Source organism: Onychostoma macrolepis, chromosome 07 (genome assembly GCF_012432095.1).
Source record: "Onychostoma macrolepis isolate SWU-2019 chromosome 07, ASM1243209v1, whole genome shotgun sequence".
Lineage (NCBI taxonomy): Eukaryota > Metazoa > Chordata > Actinopteri > Cypriniformes > Cyprinidae > Onychostoma > Onychostoma macrolepis.
Window position 1 is genome coordinate 24,790,671 of NC_081161.1, and position 18,120 is coordinate 24,808,790.

The 18,120-nt window shown below is 37.9% G+C and overlaps 1 protein-coding gene across 1 annotated transcript; it reads right to left on the reverse strand.

The window, feature by feature from the left end:
- Positions 1 to 287: 287 nt before the first annotated feature.
- On the reverse strand, positions 288 to 17,708 carry kiaa0232 (KIAA0232 ortholog). The gene is made up of 8 exons (XM_058781740.1): positions 17,362 to 17,708; positions 11,796 to 12,342; positions 11,047 to 11,187; positions 10,408 to 10,477; positions 10,208 to 10,295; positions 4,454 to 7,775; positions 4,101 to 4,206; positions 288 to 3,907 (listed from the first exon to the last, which is right to left on the reverse strand). The coding sequence occupies exons 2-8, from the start codon at positions 12,027 to 12,029 to the stop codon at positions 3,891 to 3,893; spliced, it is 3,978 nt and encodes a 1,325-aa protein (XP_058637723.1). The 5' UTR covers positions 12,030 to 12,342; positions 17,362 to 17,708; the 3' UTR covers positions 288 to 3,890.
- Between the last annotated feature and the right edge of the window lie 412 nt (positions 17,709 to 18,120).

Consider the following 18,120-nt stretch of genomic DNA (forward strand, 5'->3'; position numbering starts at 1 on the left):
GTAGGGTGTAACATTTTATTAGGCCTACTCGAAGCACTAAGAAAAAATACTGAGAATATCCTTTAAACTGCAAATTGCAGTATTTGTAAAGTAATTTTCTGTGACTAAGGTCAGCGTTCCACTGCAAGAGAGATTAAGCACTTCCATCGGTCTGATTCCGTTATAACCAGGTTGGCCCTGAGTCCAAGCTTAATGTGTACCTAGAAGTGACCTATTCAACATTTAGTTAGCTGGCTAGTGATTGTAGAAATCAGGTTCTCTTACGGTCACAAATAAATAACAAATAAGATTTTTTAAATGTTTATTAAAGGTTTAGAAACTTCACAATGAAACAAAATGATGTACTCAGATGTACATGGCATTAGAACAATGCAACCAACTTTGTGTTGGGGTTTGGTGACTTTCGTCAGGTATTCAGAGGAAAAATCCAGGGTTGGGCTTCAATTAAGAAGCTGTTGCAATAAGGGAACTGAGAGAGTTCTGCATTAAAAGTTATACAACATTGCAATCAAAACTTAAACCTTTAAGAACTTGAAAGTCAACCTCTTCAAACGTACTGACTAAACCAAAACCTTTGTGAGAAAAAAAAAAAAAAAAAAAGCAAATAATGCAATTTTCAGTCTCTCACAGACATGAGTACTCGGTCTTTCTTGAGCAACCATACCAACCTCGCACACAGAGCTAGACTTGAAAAATACAAAAAAAAAAAAGTTTTTTTTTTTTTTTTTAAATTTTAAAACTTGTCTGTTCAAACTAAGAGAGGAACCATGTCAAATTTTTAACAGTAAATAATCTGTCTATGCTGTTCTGTTATATTTGACTGTCAAACACATTTACTATATTTATGCATTTTCTCATAATCTAAAATACTTTCGTCCTCCGTCACCCACCCACCATAAACAAGTTTCTTAATCTTATAAACCCAACTAATGCAAGTAACAATTTTGGAGGACGGCAATATTTAACTCAAAGTGCTTGACAGAACAAGGATTAACTTAGGTATTGATTAGAGAAAGTGATGCCAACAATGTGTAATTGAATTTCAGAATCTGACAGTATTTTGAACTGGAAAAGTTAAATTGAATTGTAACATGTTATTTGTCAACTAAATACAAATCCAATAAAGGAGTCTATACGCACTGCTGTACCCAGTTATAGCATACAGTAAAATAACTGTGCCGTCACACTCGCTTTCTACCACTATACATTTCATTTATGATCTTTGTCAAACAATCAAACTCCCACAACCACAATGAGCAAATAATGTGGGGAAACACACACAAGCGGTTTCAAACTGGGTCATACAAAATCATCTCTCCAAAGTTATGGTCTACAGTCCTGGATCACGCACTTTAACAAACTTTAGGTCTTGACTTGTCTCAAGAACAAGGCCCAAACGGTTTCTGTTAAAATAAGCACAAATCTTTTAGGATTAACTGTGTGGCCATTTTTTCTTACACACATCTGAAGATTACATCTTTGCTGTAGTGTATGAATATTAGCACCAATACAAAAATACTCTATAGATCTTACTGTAAAGACTGCAGTCAACAAAATACACTCTCTCACTTGCAAAGGGGAATAAGCATATTTAAATGATTTTTTTCCATTTCTTTCCTCTTTTTTTTTTTTTTTTTTATTTGACATTTGATGAAAATTAAATGAAATCCTTGTGCCCAATTAAGGAATTTTCAAATTTTTGGTCAATGATGAATGGGGCGATATCATTTTCTATTTCATTGCCACATTCAAATTCCCCCTTACAAACATTTAACAAGTAATGCTTTAAAACCAGTTTCCCCACATTGGTACAGAAAACGAATGCACACATTTAAAAAACAAAACAAAAAAACAAAACAAAACAAAAAAAGCATTGAGGGTGCTCTAAAAGCAAATGTTGCCAAATTTCACACATTGTAGCAATTTACTCTCTGCTGATGTAGCATACATGTAGTAATTTCTCATGCTAACATCTATAACAAAACAAAATGAAATGGGGGAAAATACTCATCCAGGTTAGATTCAAGCTAGCAGATGGCAAGCTACACATCCATTTGAGTGAAGATGAAAGTGAATGGATAAGATGGTATTACAGCAAAAATGAAATTTATGACAGACTGGATTTTGCATTGTGAACACCATATCCCTACCACCTCTCACTCCACAGCCACAAAAGAAATTATATAGGCAAGCAACTTATCAAACTTTGTAGGAAAAGTAATTTGGGCCTTATGCAGTGTGGGGACACATGTCACAAATAAACCCTATGTATATATATTTTAACACAAACATACATTAATATTGTAAGGTTGTAGAGTTATGGTGTGCCAAAATACTATATTGCTTTTATACACCCCTCTTCAGTATGATGCATCAGCACACAATGAAACAGCCACATTTTTCTGAAACAAGTAGAAGGAAGAGTACATGAAAAGAATCAACCTTCAAGCAATCAACTGCCATTACTGGAAACACTCAATTCTTTTCATGTGAAAAAAATAAAATAAACAATGAAGCCATATTACAAATCATCAGTAGTCACAATTTTGCTGTGTAAAGAAGGGGAAGAAATTTCACTGAAATATGTAAACTTTACACTAAACTTAAAGAAACAATACATAAAATGATGTCTACAATATCAAACTGCAACTAATAGATACGATCAACTGTATGGTGTAAATTGTATAGTTTTAAAGACTTAGAAACAACTAACATGAAATTGTATAGTTGGGTCACAATATTCAGTTACCTATTTCCACCCCCCTAAATTTATTATTTCCTTGTACCCTTTATCTGCAGCATTTATATTTCACATGCTTTCCAGATATTTTGCTATACTGGTATTTAGGAAAACGTAAACGGTCCTTTGAAACCACAACTCTCTCCAAAATGAACTTTTATGAAAGTTGACTTAGCAAATCAAGTCATCTGACAAATGCATAAAAAGAAGAAAAATTAACCTGAAGTGGACAAAATAATCTAGCAAATTGTAAAACATTTACCACAATGGCTGTCTTAAAAGGGAAACTCGAGCAAAGAAAGCAACTGTGAATTTCAAGGACAAGGGGGTTATTTCTTCATTGAGCCTTCAGTTTTAATTGTTTTTTTTTTTGCTTATTGTATTATTACACCTTCAACATAACCCTGCTTTATATCTTTAAGATGCTTTCAAAGCATCATTGAACTAAAGGGGAAAACCAATAATTGATGTAACAATACAAAAGGGTTTTGGGGGGGTTGGGACAAAAGCACTTTTTCTTTCAACACGCCAAACCTCACACAACTCTATCCTCTACAAGTCATTTAAAAGGAAAAAAATAAGCAAAACGCTAAATTATCTGATTAGGGAAGGGGGTGTCGCAATCGTAGTGCTTTCAACCTGACTTCTGAGTATTCATAGTTCGGTCACAGAAACTTAGACTATTAGAAGGACTGAGACTAGGTTCACAAGCACATGCACAATCAGTAGGACCACAGTTATAGTGTATCCTAGATCAAACATAAAAGTGAAGCTAAAATCTATAAGGGGTAAATTAAAGAACAATCTTAATGCTTAACTATGCCTTTTTTATTCTTTTCAAAATTGATCAACCTTGGAATTAACAGACTGAAAACAAGTCTATAATAAATGCTGTTGATCAGAATCATCTAACTGTACGTTCAACCTATTGCCATGTTTTCCTCTCTTTATGCTTTCATCTTGGTGATACGCCGTTTTAGATGAATTGACTGAGGAATAACAGGGCTTAGGACAGCGTGGTTAAGACAGAGCCCACTGCGGGCCCTGGGCTCACTGTTCTTGTAAGGGTCCTCCTATCCCTCCTCTGGATTTTGGTTGAAAGTGATAGGAGGAAATTAGCATTGGTATGCCTCCACGCTCAGCAGAAGAATCATACATTACTGCTTCCTAGAAGCAAAGGAGGATACAACATTTAGTATTAAGAAAACTTACACACAAATTTCTTACACCCTTTTCCATTCAATGTAGTGTCTATAATTTGACAGTAAGATTCATCATGATTATTCCCTATCGATGGATCAATGGGTTTACAACTGACTTAACCAGTATCTAATACTGCTAAATATTGTACTCCTCTTACCTCTGCACTGAGAACCTGGAAATAAAGGAGAACATAGAGTACTTTGCCACCAGCACTCTTCTTGCTGCATATTAGTTGAGCACTGTTCTCCAAAATTCAGAGGAAACTGTTTAAGAGACAAAGAAAGTCAATCAATGAGAGCAATTTTTTTTCTTTTGAAAGTTAAAAAGTAGATAATTAAAGAATATCAAGTACTGTCATGGCATCTATGAATTCAGTGCATTCAAGTGCAGATGACGGCAACATCAGTATCAACCAAAAACAACATGCTAATATATCATACAATTTTCCATATGCGTTTCTCTGAAGGTTAGATAACAGTCAGAGAAAAGACTGGCTCTGCAGTCACTTACCTCATGCATATCTTGAGCAACATCAAGCGACTTCTCACTTTTTGGACTCTGATCAGATGCAGCGCATTTGCAAGACTCTGTCTCCCTGCTAGATTCCTCTCGCTGAAGAACAGAGGACTGCACATTAGAACACGGCACCGAAACCGCTGCCGTCTCACAATGTACGCAAATCTCTTGTTCAGTAATCGGCAGAAGGGTGCTCCCACCCTCCTGCGAATCGAGCGACGTCTGGGCACTCTTCTCCATGCCAGACTTCTTTAATCTGGGTAGGAACTTCCCAGACTCCAACTCCGATTTTCCGTAGTAAGGGCCCTCGCACTCTGCATCCTCCTCGAGAGGCTTGAGGTCAGCCTGTGGGTCATCAAAGAGGTCTGCTTGACCAACTGGAAGACTTGCTTCCTCTTTCTCAGACTCTACATCTGACTCACTGCAACCACCTGGAGAAAGTTCAGAGGCAGATATTGGCCGGAAATGAGTCCTTGGGGAAATTCGAATGGCCCGATACTGAGTTCGGTTGATTCCATATAACCAAGGGCAAAAGGGCTCATTGTCGGAGCATAATATGGATTTTGGCTTGAATCCCGGGCTGAAAGAGGCCATATCCTCTGGCTCAAAGGAGCACTCCACATGCAGGACCTGGGAAAAAGGGTTGTTTAAATCAAAGGATGAAAACGGGTAATCCAGTCCTGACTCTTCTCCACGAAAGCCTCCGCATGATCCCAGTAAATCTTCATGGAAGACAACAGAAAATCCCTTATTCAAACCATCCCCTGGTCCCTTGGTAGCCTGCTCATTTTGACCAAGGGACACAAGAGGCCTCCACAATGGCTTGTGGCCAGGAGCAAAGCAACTGCTTGTGTTCATGAACACATCCGCCCCGGCAATGGTTACCATGTCAGAAGATGTGGCTGCTGCACACTGCAACAAACTGCCACAAGCATCACCAGGTGGAATCATAGCCCATTCTCTGTCACCACTTAGACTCTTCAGTTCTCCATAAACCCCACCAAGGATAAAAGAGGTGCTGTCCTGTGAATTACAATTCCAGGGCTTGGCCGGCGTTGTGTAATCCCCATCATTTATTTTAGAGAGCTTGTTTTTAGGAAGTCCCTCGTCCTCCTTCTGCCCATCCCAAAGATGATACTCAGAACACTGCACAGCTTTCTTTTGAATAATTTCACCTTTTACATCCTTGTCGAGACAGCTGCATTGGTAGCCTGTAGCCTCCTCTGGAAACAAGTGCTCCCCTGTATTCTTTACCCCGAGTGTTAAGACACAGTCTCTGTCTCCAATAGCCATCCAAATGTCTTTTATTATCCCTGAGGTGTAATCATCACTTTGTTGATTTGGGACATCTGAAAACACAACAGCATTATAGAGTTTACTCTCATCCTGCTCTAATGCTATGCCACAAACAGACTCCAATTTCGATTTCTTATTGAAGGGCTGGTTGGACTCTGTGCCTACACTCGTTTCTTCCTGCTGGTGACTGGAGTTCTCTTGAAAAAAATCTAAAAGCTCTTCTTCTAGGCATAAAGGTGGGATAAGGGAGATACAGCTGACCTCTTCACTGCCAAACTGAGCAGATTCATCCGCTGGAGCATTGATCTGTTCACTGTCTGACCGTGTCTCCTCTGAGTGGGACCAAGGACTGCAGGTCCTCGTTGATAAGTTAGAGCAGTGTTCCGTTTCATCAAAGGCACTGTTTTTGGTCCAAATTAGCAAACGGGATTGTTTGTTTCCTTGTGGATCTAAACAGCTACTTGAATCTATGTTGTCCTGTCCCTCCGTGAGCGAGTCGCAGGGAAAAGAAAAGGAAGGGCTATCGTACTGCAACTCAAAAAGCGGAAAACAGGAGTTTAGGGCAGAGATGCTACTGCTAGCGTCTTGGAGATGAGGCCCTACAAAAGCTCCAGACAGTTTGCTAAAGTTAAACGGAACACTGTCCAACACTGGGGAGAACCTGACTGGAGAGTCACCCGGACAGCTTTCCCCTTCCAAATCTTCCAAGCTCGATGATGAACAGCACTCCCAGACTTGGGCAATATTTTCCATATCTTGTGTGATGGAAACATCTGCTTCTGAGGCTCCCAGAGAATCAACCCTTATTGCACTTTCCCCTTCCAGCTCAAGGCCATCTAAAACTACACATCCTGCTTCAAAGTGTTTTCGCTCAATGCTCTTCTGCCGAATCATGTTCAGGATTCGGCTTTCTTGTACCGCATCTGAGGCACTAGGATCCAATATGGATTGATAAAGATCAACTTCATAGAAGTGAGTGAATTCAGACAGATGCTCGTCATCTAAATTTTGACCATCTTCAGGAGGAGGGCAGCTTGGAATCCCATTCAGTTCAGGAGCCTCTTCACTAAGGTCACCCTCGCCAGGCACTTCAATGAAGTGGCCATCCACAAAAGTGCCTGCTGCAAGGTATGCCCTTTGAAAACAAGAATTTGCAATGCAGATTCCTTGAATTCTCTCCGACAGACAGTCCACATCAATGGACATAGCTAAGTCATTGGAAGAGTCTTCTTTACTCCGATACTTTGTCTCCAATTTACTTCTACTAAGAGGGACAAAGTATTCTGAGATGGGCTCTGTGTACCAAAGAGGCTCCTCCATATATTCCTTTCTTTTGGCCTCTCCTCCTGACTCCTGTGCCTCAACCAGATTAGCATCTTTGCGGATCTCCCTCAGAGGTCGTTTGCCTTTTTTCATGTAGTGCTGCTGTTGTTTAGAGGGGCCTCCAGTGGTACTGATGTTGCCTCGTGCATTTTTCCGCTCTTTGTCGATGACTTTAAGGGCCAGTTTGACCTGTCCGCCACCACTGCGGCCTCTTTTGTTTCTGCTGCTAACCTCTCGAGACTTGTGTCTTATGCGGACTGCTTTGCAACTAGGGGTCTTGTCACCCTGGTTACCACTGGAGCTTGAGCCAGCCTCACTAGAGCCAGAGGACCACGATCTGGGACGGAACCTCCCCTCAGACCGGTGTCTCGCCTGCCGCTTACTATGAGGAGGAACCCGATCGTCAGTCACCCCTGTTGTACTTCCATGGAAACGGTTTTCCTTCTCCCTCTTAGTGCGTCGCTGCTGGGCCCTCTCGATGATTGTGGTGGTGGAACTGGGTGCATCAACTGTTCGGTCTTTAAAAGCTTCACCTTCGCTGGTGCAGTCTTTTGGAGAGGATGTGTCTGTGCTTGTTTGAGGGACAGCAGATGATGATGAGCTGGAATATGTGCAGGCTTTAGCTTTGTTCCACACAGTCATAATTTCTTGGAGACAAACAGATTTTTCTGAGAGAGGTGGGAAAGCTTCATAGTACCTAAGGAGTAAAACAACCGCATTTTAGTAAGAATAACCATAAGAATTATAGTAATAATAATAATAATAAAAAAATATGAAGATGATAATTAAGAGCAAATACAGCATAAAGTCATCCTCAAGTTGCTATTTGAGATAATATAAGTTGCTATTATATTTTTGCTGCACCCAAATAACAAGCACAAAAATTGTCGCACTTTTTTCTCATCTCTGTTTATTATGTTAGGCAAGAACTAGGGATGGATGATAATATCATAATCAAATCACGATAAAATGTGATGATGATGATAAGCTCAGGATATTTTTACTTAATATCAAACAGCCTATCACATAACAGAAATAGACATGAGAACAGCCAGTCAGTGCATGTAGCTAATAAGTCTGCACGTAAAGAGTGTCTCTTTGAATGAATGACACGGTTTCGTCTACTATACAAACTCTAACACATGTGACGCTTAGGGCTGGGCGATATGAACAAAAATTCATATCTCAGTATTTTTTGGCTGATGTGCGGTATACAGTATATATCTCGGTATTTTATATTTGGATTAAACAAATAAAGTGAACGTAAGCCTGGAGGCATATATTATGTGCAAAAAGGGTTAAAATCACATTACATTCTAATATGGTGACATAGCAATCTAAAAACAAAACTAATGCTTTTAAAGCAGAAGTTAAATTTACTAAACTAAAAAAAAAAATGGTTTTAATCGATTGACAGCACTAACAAGGACATAAACATATGAACTTCATCTCCAGGGGCCTGTTCCATAAAACTAGTTTACCAAATAAGCCAGGCTTATTTCAGTAATTCTGACTTATTTTCACTTGATTTGGTTTCTGAAAGCAAAATTACCATAGCTCAAGCTCAGTCACTGTGGCAACTTATGCTGGCAAACTAACCTGGTCAGGAGCAGGCTAACTGTCCGGCTAAGCTGAGCTCCTCTAACACTGACCAATAGGAACACATTGATATTACCACTGACTCTCTCACATACAATTAGTTGACTTTATTATTAATCCAAAAATAAAAGTATACAGAAAATACACCTTAAATAATCAAATAAATAAAAAAATAGGCTACAACCAACTGTATTTAATGTATTGTGCCCAAAATGTAGGCTAATGACATTTTAACATGGTTGCTACTCGAGCATTTAGTTGATCAGCGGTTTCTAGCCATGCAGCCTCTCTCTGAATTTATGACAGCTGCACCTTTTATGGTTATTAGAACATTAAAACATTTCAATCTAACATGGCTCTTTAAAAGCATTAAAAACACTAAATCAAAAGTTAAAATCACTGAATTAAAAAATAAAATAAATAATAGAAATCAGACTACATTTTAACTAATAAGAGGAACACACATTTAACTCATTTGAGCTAGTATGGCTGTATTAGCCAGCTTACATTTGATTTACAGTTACTGCTATCATAAAAATACACTTACATGTAGAATTGAAATTCTATGTGTCACATTTAATGTCCAACAACAAATATTTGAGCAGAATGTATATTGTATTCTGAATTCTTGCGCTATTATTCTATTCTTCTCCGTCTGTGTAACGCGCATGCGCTCAGCAGTGCTCGTTCGCTCGCTAAGCGTCGCCCACTCCTGACAGCAAAATGGATATATTTGCATGACTTTCTAACATTTACAGATGAAAAATATACCTGTGACGTGTCAGTTATGCACTGAGGAAAACACAACGTCTCAAATGCATTAAACACCACAAATATTCGCTGTTTGCCATGGTGGATCGATTTGATCCATGATCGACATTAAGGGCTGTTTAAGAATAAGCGTGCACATCAAATTATCCTGACTCACTGAACCTGGCTCGAATTAGTGAGATTGCGTGAACTTCAATTGTCGTTTATGAAACCGCTTTAGTCCCGATTGATTTGTTAGTCTATTTCAAGTCAGGTTTTGGACTTTAATCCCCGCTTTTCTTAGCGTCTTTTATGGAACAGGCCCCAGAGCTGCTCTGAGATGTCAGCACATCTTGTGTAGCATAATAATTCGCTTACATTTCAAAAGATTGATTACATTTTTAAAGTTTTATTAAATCATTACATTAAACACCATTTTTGTATTAAACAATCAAGTTATGTTTACGTTCATTTTCAAGGTTTAAAAACATGTGGAAGGCACTTCCTTTCTCATTAATGGTAAATGAACATTAATGGGATAAATGAAATATTAATATTTTATGATATGGAAAAATTATTGTGATAATATTTTTTGCTGCAAGAACACTCACTTTGCGGCATGCAGCACGACTGTTTATTTAATCATAGGCTTTTCCGGTTTAATAAAAGCCACATTACAATATGAGTCTCATTGCTCTAATTAATTACATAGAGATCATAACCCTACCTGTACAACAATCCACATTATTACATTACAGACTATAAGGTTTAACTACTTACATCTCAACCTGGTCCTTAGAAGAAAATGATTCATCTGGCTCAGGAGACTGAGATATATCACATTTTTTATTTGCTTGCTTTTCTTTTTCTGTAAGACAATAATAGCAAAGCAATATAATTGAAGTATTTCCATAAAACTGTTACAGCTGCAAGACAATGCAATTTTTGCTCAACCTGCATAACATAGAAAATATGCAAACCTTTCTGTTTGTTTTGAATATCCTTGAGCTTAGAGCATAGCTCTTCGACCAAGCTTTCAATTCCAGAATTCTGAAAGAGAACAAGAGTATTTTAACTTGCAATTTTGGGTGAAAATTTTACAGAAAATAGAATCATAGCTCCATCAAGAATGGAATTCACAAGAATTAAATTGTTTTCTTCAAAAACAATATTAAATATTAAATTTTAACTCCCTTTGATTAAAAGGCATCAAATATATACACAAGATTAAAACAGTAACCATATAAAACTTCAGCTGAATAATATATAATTTGTTGAATACATCTGAAATAGTTCTGGTGATTTATTTTTTTGACAGAAATAAGCATAATCACTATAGAAGGCTTTGAGGCAAAAGCAAAGCATATCAATGATTTTCACAAAAAATAAAAAAATAAAAACATGGATCTGAGATGTAGCCACATTACTCAAGTTCTGATTCTGATTCTGACTTGAGGAGAGCTATTCTTGACCATTTAACCAATTTTTGCTCTAATTCCACAACAAACTCACTCACAAAAGTACACTAATTGCAATTTAGCAGTGAAAATGGTTGTGGGGGGGGGATAAATTATATAACACACTGGTTTTAGAACTTTAGCTTTAGACAAAGGTCTTACTTCATCTGATGCTGAACGCAAACATTGCACAGCAGCTTGTTTCTTCATCTCTTCAAGACTAAGGTCAGTCACTCCCTTCCTCTTGCTCTTCCCCCATTTCTTCGCTGTTCCCTTCTCCCAGCCCAGGAAGATGTCATTTTCCTGCGCACAAGGAGGACCAGGTGTTGACTTTAGTATAAATGTAGAGAAACTGTGCAGAAATATCTGCTAAAATGCAATTACTGCCAAATAAACTACTCAAGATAAAAGAACACTACTTGAAACCTGTTGCTATAGTGTACCATATCTATTGTGCAAAAAGAAGCCCTAAACAAGAATACCATAATCTACACAGATAAAGCACTATATTTTCATAGCCTTATTCCACAGAAGTTTGTGGATTCACATCTGATAAAATAAAATTTAGTGGTCCTTATGAAATCTGAATAATTGCAGAGTATCAAAATAAATGTTAGTAACTGCTGAATGCAATAAAACGAATACTGAGAGACCTGAATTACTACTAACACAAAATATATTACCTAAATGCTTCTGTTTTAATTGATCGAACCCAACATGCAGGACACTTTTTTTTAAAGAATCAGTAAAGTTGGTTTACATTAAAAACAAACATATCGTATGACTTATGACATAGAACACAATGATTTGGGTGAACTACTCCTTTTTAAGATGTTTTGTTAGATTTGTACAGAAACAAGTCACTTATGACACAAAAAGTTTTCCAGATGTGCTGAACGTTTTAACTATACCTGGTCCTGCAGATCATAGTCATAGCTGTCGTGCAGTAGCAGGCTAAGGACATAGCGGGTGTAGATCATGGCATCTATGCCACATTTCTCCAGCTCTTGACCCAGCCAGCTCTGCACTGGCCCTAGTGACTGCAGTGAGGACATCTCCGAGGAGGACACAGGGCCTGACAAAGAGATGGCCCGCGAAACTCTTTCAGGAGCAGGGCCGTCTGACTCTCCACTCATTGGACGCATGAGACTAGGTTGGAGCCGTTCTCAAATACAGATACATGTTCCCAAGCGGACATGAAAGTGCAAGAGGGAGCAGTATGAAAGGGACAGAGCTGATATTATAGTAGGGGAGGAAGGACTCAATCCAGCAAGACAAACACAGGAAGGTCTACATGAAGAGTCATGTAGAATCTTCTGTATATTCGTATTGCTGTAAGCAAGAGGAGGCTCTAATCTTCAGGCATGGCTTTGACCACTGGAAGCTAACAGCTTACTGAACAGGCTCACTTTCATTCATAAGGGTTCATCTTGGAGGACAGCTGGTTCCAGGCTCAACCTGAGAGAGAGAAAAAAAGAAAAACAAGAAGCATTTAGTTTTTATATTGCTTTTGCCCTAGAGCAATTGCAGCTGAAAGTCTTGATAATCCATCATCTTTAAAGATACCCTTTAAGGAAAGACCTTTAACAATCATCACTGCAAACCAAGGATTGGTTGACACTTCAGCTGGCAGCTGGCTCAAAACCCCACAAACCAATTTAGACCACACAACTGATGAAGACAAGACCCTGAAATAATTAGGGGTCTGAAATGCAAAGCATTTTAAAGTGCTTTCAAACTAAAGCTAAAGGCAGGCCTAATCTGATTTATGAAAGTACACTGAAATTAAGTGTCCCAAAGAATTAAGGAAAATACAAAAAAAAAAAAAACTTAAGTAATGCGTGTGGATATTGAGACATTTAACAAATGTGATTTTTTTTTTAATGCAGTTTAACTTGTTGACGAGAATGTTTTTTAACAATGTGGAGAAAGATTTTATTATTGAATTAATACAAAAATGTAATGAATTTCATGCTGGCATTTCTAGTGCATGCTGGAGTTGAGCATGTCGAACACCTCCACCTCACACGGATGAAGAAAATGAGATACAAGATAGTGCTGTCAAACAATTAATCACATTCAAAATAAAAGTTTGTTAACATAATATGCATGTGTACTACTGTGTATATTTATTATGTATATAAACACACACACAGAGTATATATTTTGAAAATGTACATTTATATTATTATATTTTATATTATATATAAATATATACACAGTGCACATACATATATTATGTAAACAAAAACATTTCTTTTGGATATGATTAATCGTTTGACTGCACTAATAGAAGACAGAAAAAAAAAATTCATATCAAAGTTTGCCTCATTCTGTAACAAAGATTTACTTCTATAATTCCATGACTCTGATTTTAAATTGTAACACCCTGTGTTAGTAATCAAATAATAATGATAATAATAATTATATATTATAACTTACAATACGTGCAAGCATTGTATAATAACATTTCATTCTAGTAACTCTCACCAAAAGTGTCCTGTATGCCACTGAAGGCTACATCCAAAACATGAAATCAGGAGGAAAAAAAAAAAAACAGAGGTTTGCTAATAAAAATAAAAGTCAGTAAAACACTAGTATGACCTAACAAGTATGTACTGTACACTAATGATCAAACATGATTACATTTACCTTGCAACAACTGTGTCCTTACCGATGTTTAAGCTCATTTGTCAAATCATCTAGGTCTGACAAGTAATGTAATCCGTAGCACACACAAGATTTGGTTTTGGAAAAGGAAAACAAAAGTAAGTTTGTATTCCAGCTCCTGGCACCTTGTATAACTATTACAAGTGCTCCAGCAACAATGTTTCAGGATTAGTCAGCATAGTTTTTAAGGTGAGGCATAATATGGTTTGGTATGAATACCATGTAGAATTTAATGCAGTTGTAATTAAATCCAGTTACAATTAAGAAGAAAGGTATGAGAGGCTGTTATATTCTGAACACAGTCACACCTAAAGTGTTCAAATCACAAGAAGTGGTCCACAAATAAATGCATGCGATTCTACAAAACGAACACTGAGGAGAGTTCTGTTTGTTAATCATCTTGTCTGAATCTCATCTTATCCTTCTGTTCCTGAATGTTTGTCTTCTGATTCATGTCTTCAAAAACAAACTTAATTTCCCATACAATAAATAAAGCATTTCCTATAGAAAATATTTTCTCGAAGGGGACAGCAAGACAAAAGCACATTGAACCTGAGCTCACAATTAACGCCAGTTCTTATGCGTTTACTGTGAAGATTTACCAATGATTTTTAATGAGCAGAAAGAGGAAACTGTAAGACGGAAGTAACAAGCTCATGGCAACACCTAGATTCTATCTCCTCTTTTTTTGTGTTCAACTAAAGAATTAACAACATAAGCATAAGACGATGACAATTTCTAGATTAACCCTTTTGACATTGCCCAAGGTATGAGCATGCCTGGAATGCTACCCTAATGACTAGTTTCTGCAGTTCTTGTTATGAGCTTCAAATATTTCAAAGAAACAGGTCCTACATGTCATGACACTGTAAAGGGAGCGTTTCGTGACAATGATCAAATGCTAAATGCTAATAACAAATCAACGTTAAACAATGTTTATAACTTCTAAACAGTTATGGCTCGTTTCCACTGAGTGGTACAGTACACAATTATTTCCACTGTCAGAAGTTGTGAATGATACCAAAATAGCGAACTGTACCATACTACTTTTGTGGTACCCTTCCGTTGGGGTACCTAGCACAGCAAAGTGTACCAAAAGGGTGGAGCTAAACTCACTGCAGAATGTTGATTGGTTGACTAGAATCGTCACTTGTGCATGATACAAGGGGATTCACTCGTTCCGCTCTGCTGTGTTCGGGCTTATTACTTCAGAGTGCGCAAACACACACAAAAAAAAATATAAGAGTGTATTTTATAATTTTATATTTTCACACAGACAAGCCGTTTCTCAATATGCGTTCTTGTCTGTTCTTGTGTACTTGTTAAACGTCATTGCACAAAAACCCGTGTAATTTTCTAAATATACTGTTATTGTGTCATGAAATGTAGTTTAAAGAGTTTTTCAGGCGAGAATGTAATTGTTTAAAAGTCAAATCTGTGGTTTATTTCTAAAGATAGCGCCTATTTGAAAATTTGCTATGCCGATTTCGGAGTTCCATGCGATCAACGTATGTTCCGCCTCGAACAGCCTTAGCTCGGCTAGTCCTCCCGACATCTGCAGCTGGCTCTGATGTCTCTGTTGTGCTTAAACATGAGATACAATTCGTTTTGGGTATATTTAACAAGCATTTGTGGTCTCATTAATCTATAATTTGTTCCTGGTCATATCGTTTTGGCTGAACACAAAATTATGTTTAAATTTATATTTATTTTGAACTTTACAGTGCTGACTTTGTAGCATGTGTTTGAATTGTTTGCTTCTGTCTTTATTTCCTCTTATATAAGCCACTTATACTTTGTACTTATACTTTTATAATGGCAATTATTGTTCATTAAAACTGACATTTAACAAAAAGAGGCAGAGTTGTGCTTATTGTCGCGTTTTATCGTCGATCGCTACTTTCCGGCATACACCACGCCTACAAAGTAAAGGGGTACTATTGGCAGTGGAAACGCAAGCCTGATCAGGGTTATCCGTACCGAATCGTACTGTACCGTACCGCTCAGTGGAAACAAGCCATTAGTAGGGTTTTCTAAGGGCAGCTTTCAATTAATAACGCAAATTCTACATGCCTACCAAAATCCCAAGCAGCATAATTATCTATACACTTTTAGAGCTGACCACTTTATTTTTTTTCAAACGCAGAAAATCAAGCTTGGATATGTTACTGCTGAACATTATTAAAAAAAACAACAGGAAATCTAAAAAAAAAAAAAACCCTTCTCCCTGCCTGACATGAGCAGTTTGTCCTGTTGGAGTAGACAAGACATTAGTTTCCACTCAAAGCTGAAACTGAAAACTGTGCATACTGTAGGTCCAGCAGAAGTCCGCCACGCCCATCTTCTGTCGTCATTCCTTGTCATACACAGTGAATGCTGAGTGCGTTGAACAGCGCTTTCATTTACGGTCACTGACCAGAAACATACTTTAGTTGATCTTTCATCAAGGCCTTAATATTTCTCTCTAATAATGACTTTAATCTGCTGAAATGGGCGCAGAAGTTATAAAAGTACCTCTTTAAAATGGTTTAAAAGCTCGACGAGAGTATACATACCAACATATTCTGCAGAACTAATTAAGATCGTGCACTTTTCTTTCATTTGCATTCTTAATTTATTGTAAACTTGCGTAGGAAAAACTAGTATATGAAAAAATAGTGTGTGAAATACTATGCCCTTGACGTTTGCCCCTTCACATGGCTTAAGTTAATCACGTTAGAATACAAGCCTTACAAAAAGATGTAGTCCTGTATTAAACGACCACCTGAAGGCGAAACCGCCCCCGGTGTCTCTATAATACGTCTGCTTAAAAAAGGTTAACAACATCAAAATAGTTCGCACTGTTTGCCAATGACAGGAGACCGTCGGAATGACAGGAGGCCAGCTGACTAGCTACGAGCTAACGATCACCTGACACAAGCCAGTGATCAGAAACCCGATTACTGAAGTCACGAAGTTTATAACTTACAATCATTAGGCTGAACGACACAATAGTGAAATGTTGAATAATAAAGACACTTGGTTTCAATAAGCATTGCTCTCCTCAGGCCACTGTCTATGTGCGCTGCAGACGAACCACAAACCACTTTCCCTTACTCAGCATGATTCAGCTAACATTAATGTTGTTCGGCTCAAATATAAAAGTTACTGAGAAAAGTGCAAAATATAATAATTATGCGCAAAGTAGAGCTGCCGCTCTGCTCCATACCCACACTGACAAGTTACAAAATGATTCGTGAGAAGCGATTCCCCTACAATGCGTAATAAGCTTCATTTTCATGTTATGAAACGCAAGTTATTTAGCTTTACTCAGTGCGCACAATAAACATTATTGTGGTTTAAAGTACCATTCTGACGCAGTCGAAATGTAAACAGATGACCGCTCATACGGTGTCGTTGCCTGGCTAACTCGGACACCATTTTACGCCACAGAGTGAAACGCTAGTCCCGGTTTATCACTTCCTCGAAAACTACAGGCAACGTAAATGTTTTTGCTTCTCAACAACCGCTATAAAACGGTCCATACGCGTGCTTCGTGCAATAAATTCAAAAGTAAACATGTCTAAACAGGAAAATGGGCGTTAATTATCCAAACAGTATGAGGTAGCGCTAAGCTATGCTAGTGCACCGTTGTAGCTAAACCGGGGAGGAGGTGCGGCTGATTTGCCTCGGCTACAGGCGTTTGTAATACTTGACAAGACGGCCTAAAACATTAGCTTTCAATTCAAATCAGACCTGGGGAGCATTACTAACAAGTATAACGCGCAACGTATCGAAATGCAGTTTAACGTGATAAAATAATCTTACCTGCTGTAACCCTACGCAGTGTGCTAAATGGCAGCAGGAGAAGCGATGACTTCTCTCCCGCCGCTGCCGCTCCGAGCTCGAGCTCTGACGGTCCGCCGCAACAGCGTCACAGATATCAGGCGCGGGATAAAGTCTGTTACGTCCTTAACTCGGGTTAGGACGCAGCTGACGACATTTTGGATCAAGGTGGGCCCGCATCATACGTCTCTAAACATCATATGACAGTTCGCTTTGAGCCAACATGGCTGACAGAGGGAAAGATTTTAAAGGCGATTTCCGACTCCATTTTATTTATCTCCAGGCAACAAGACAGATTACAAAATGTGTCGCCATGGTTGATATCCCTCCGCGAGAGCTTGCATCAGAACGACCGATTTAAACACAGTCAGGTGAAATCTGCGATGGCTCTCTCTGGGCATAATTTGAAAGGAACATAATTAACATTAGATTGTTTATTACATACAGCAAAGATTAATTTGTTAACATAAAATAATTTTAAAAACACCATTCTGATGTTGGTATTGGATTTACGAATATATTTACTTGCGTTAAAGTGAACAACATTTAAGTCAAACTTTACGTCTGTTTTAGATAATACGGTGTTCGCAATTAGCACTATTTTAAATTATGCTGATTTGAACTTTTATGCACAATTAAAGGGGAAAATAATAGCATACGTCATTACTCACTGAAAATAGCAAAGCATGTGCAGTCGGTGCTATAATTGTTTATATCATGTATAATGTTTATTGTTTATAT

Coding starts and splice junctions, on each gene's coding strand:
- kiaa0232 (XM_058781740.1), bottom strand. CDS start 12,029: ATGCGTCCAATGAGTGGAGAGTCAGACGGCCCTGCTCCTGAAAGAGTT. Junction 7,776..10,207: donor TCTAAGGACCAGGTTGAGAT/GTAAGTAGTTAA, acceptor TTTACTCCTTAG/GTACTATGAAGCTTTCCCAC. Junction 4,207..4,453: donor TTGCTCAAGATATGCATGAG/GTAAGTGACTGC, acceptor TCTCTTAAACAG/TTTCCTCTGAATTTTGGAGA.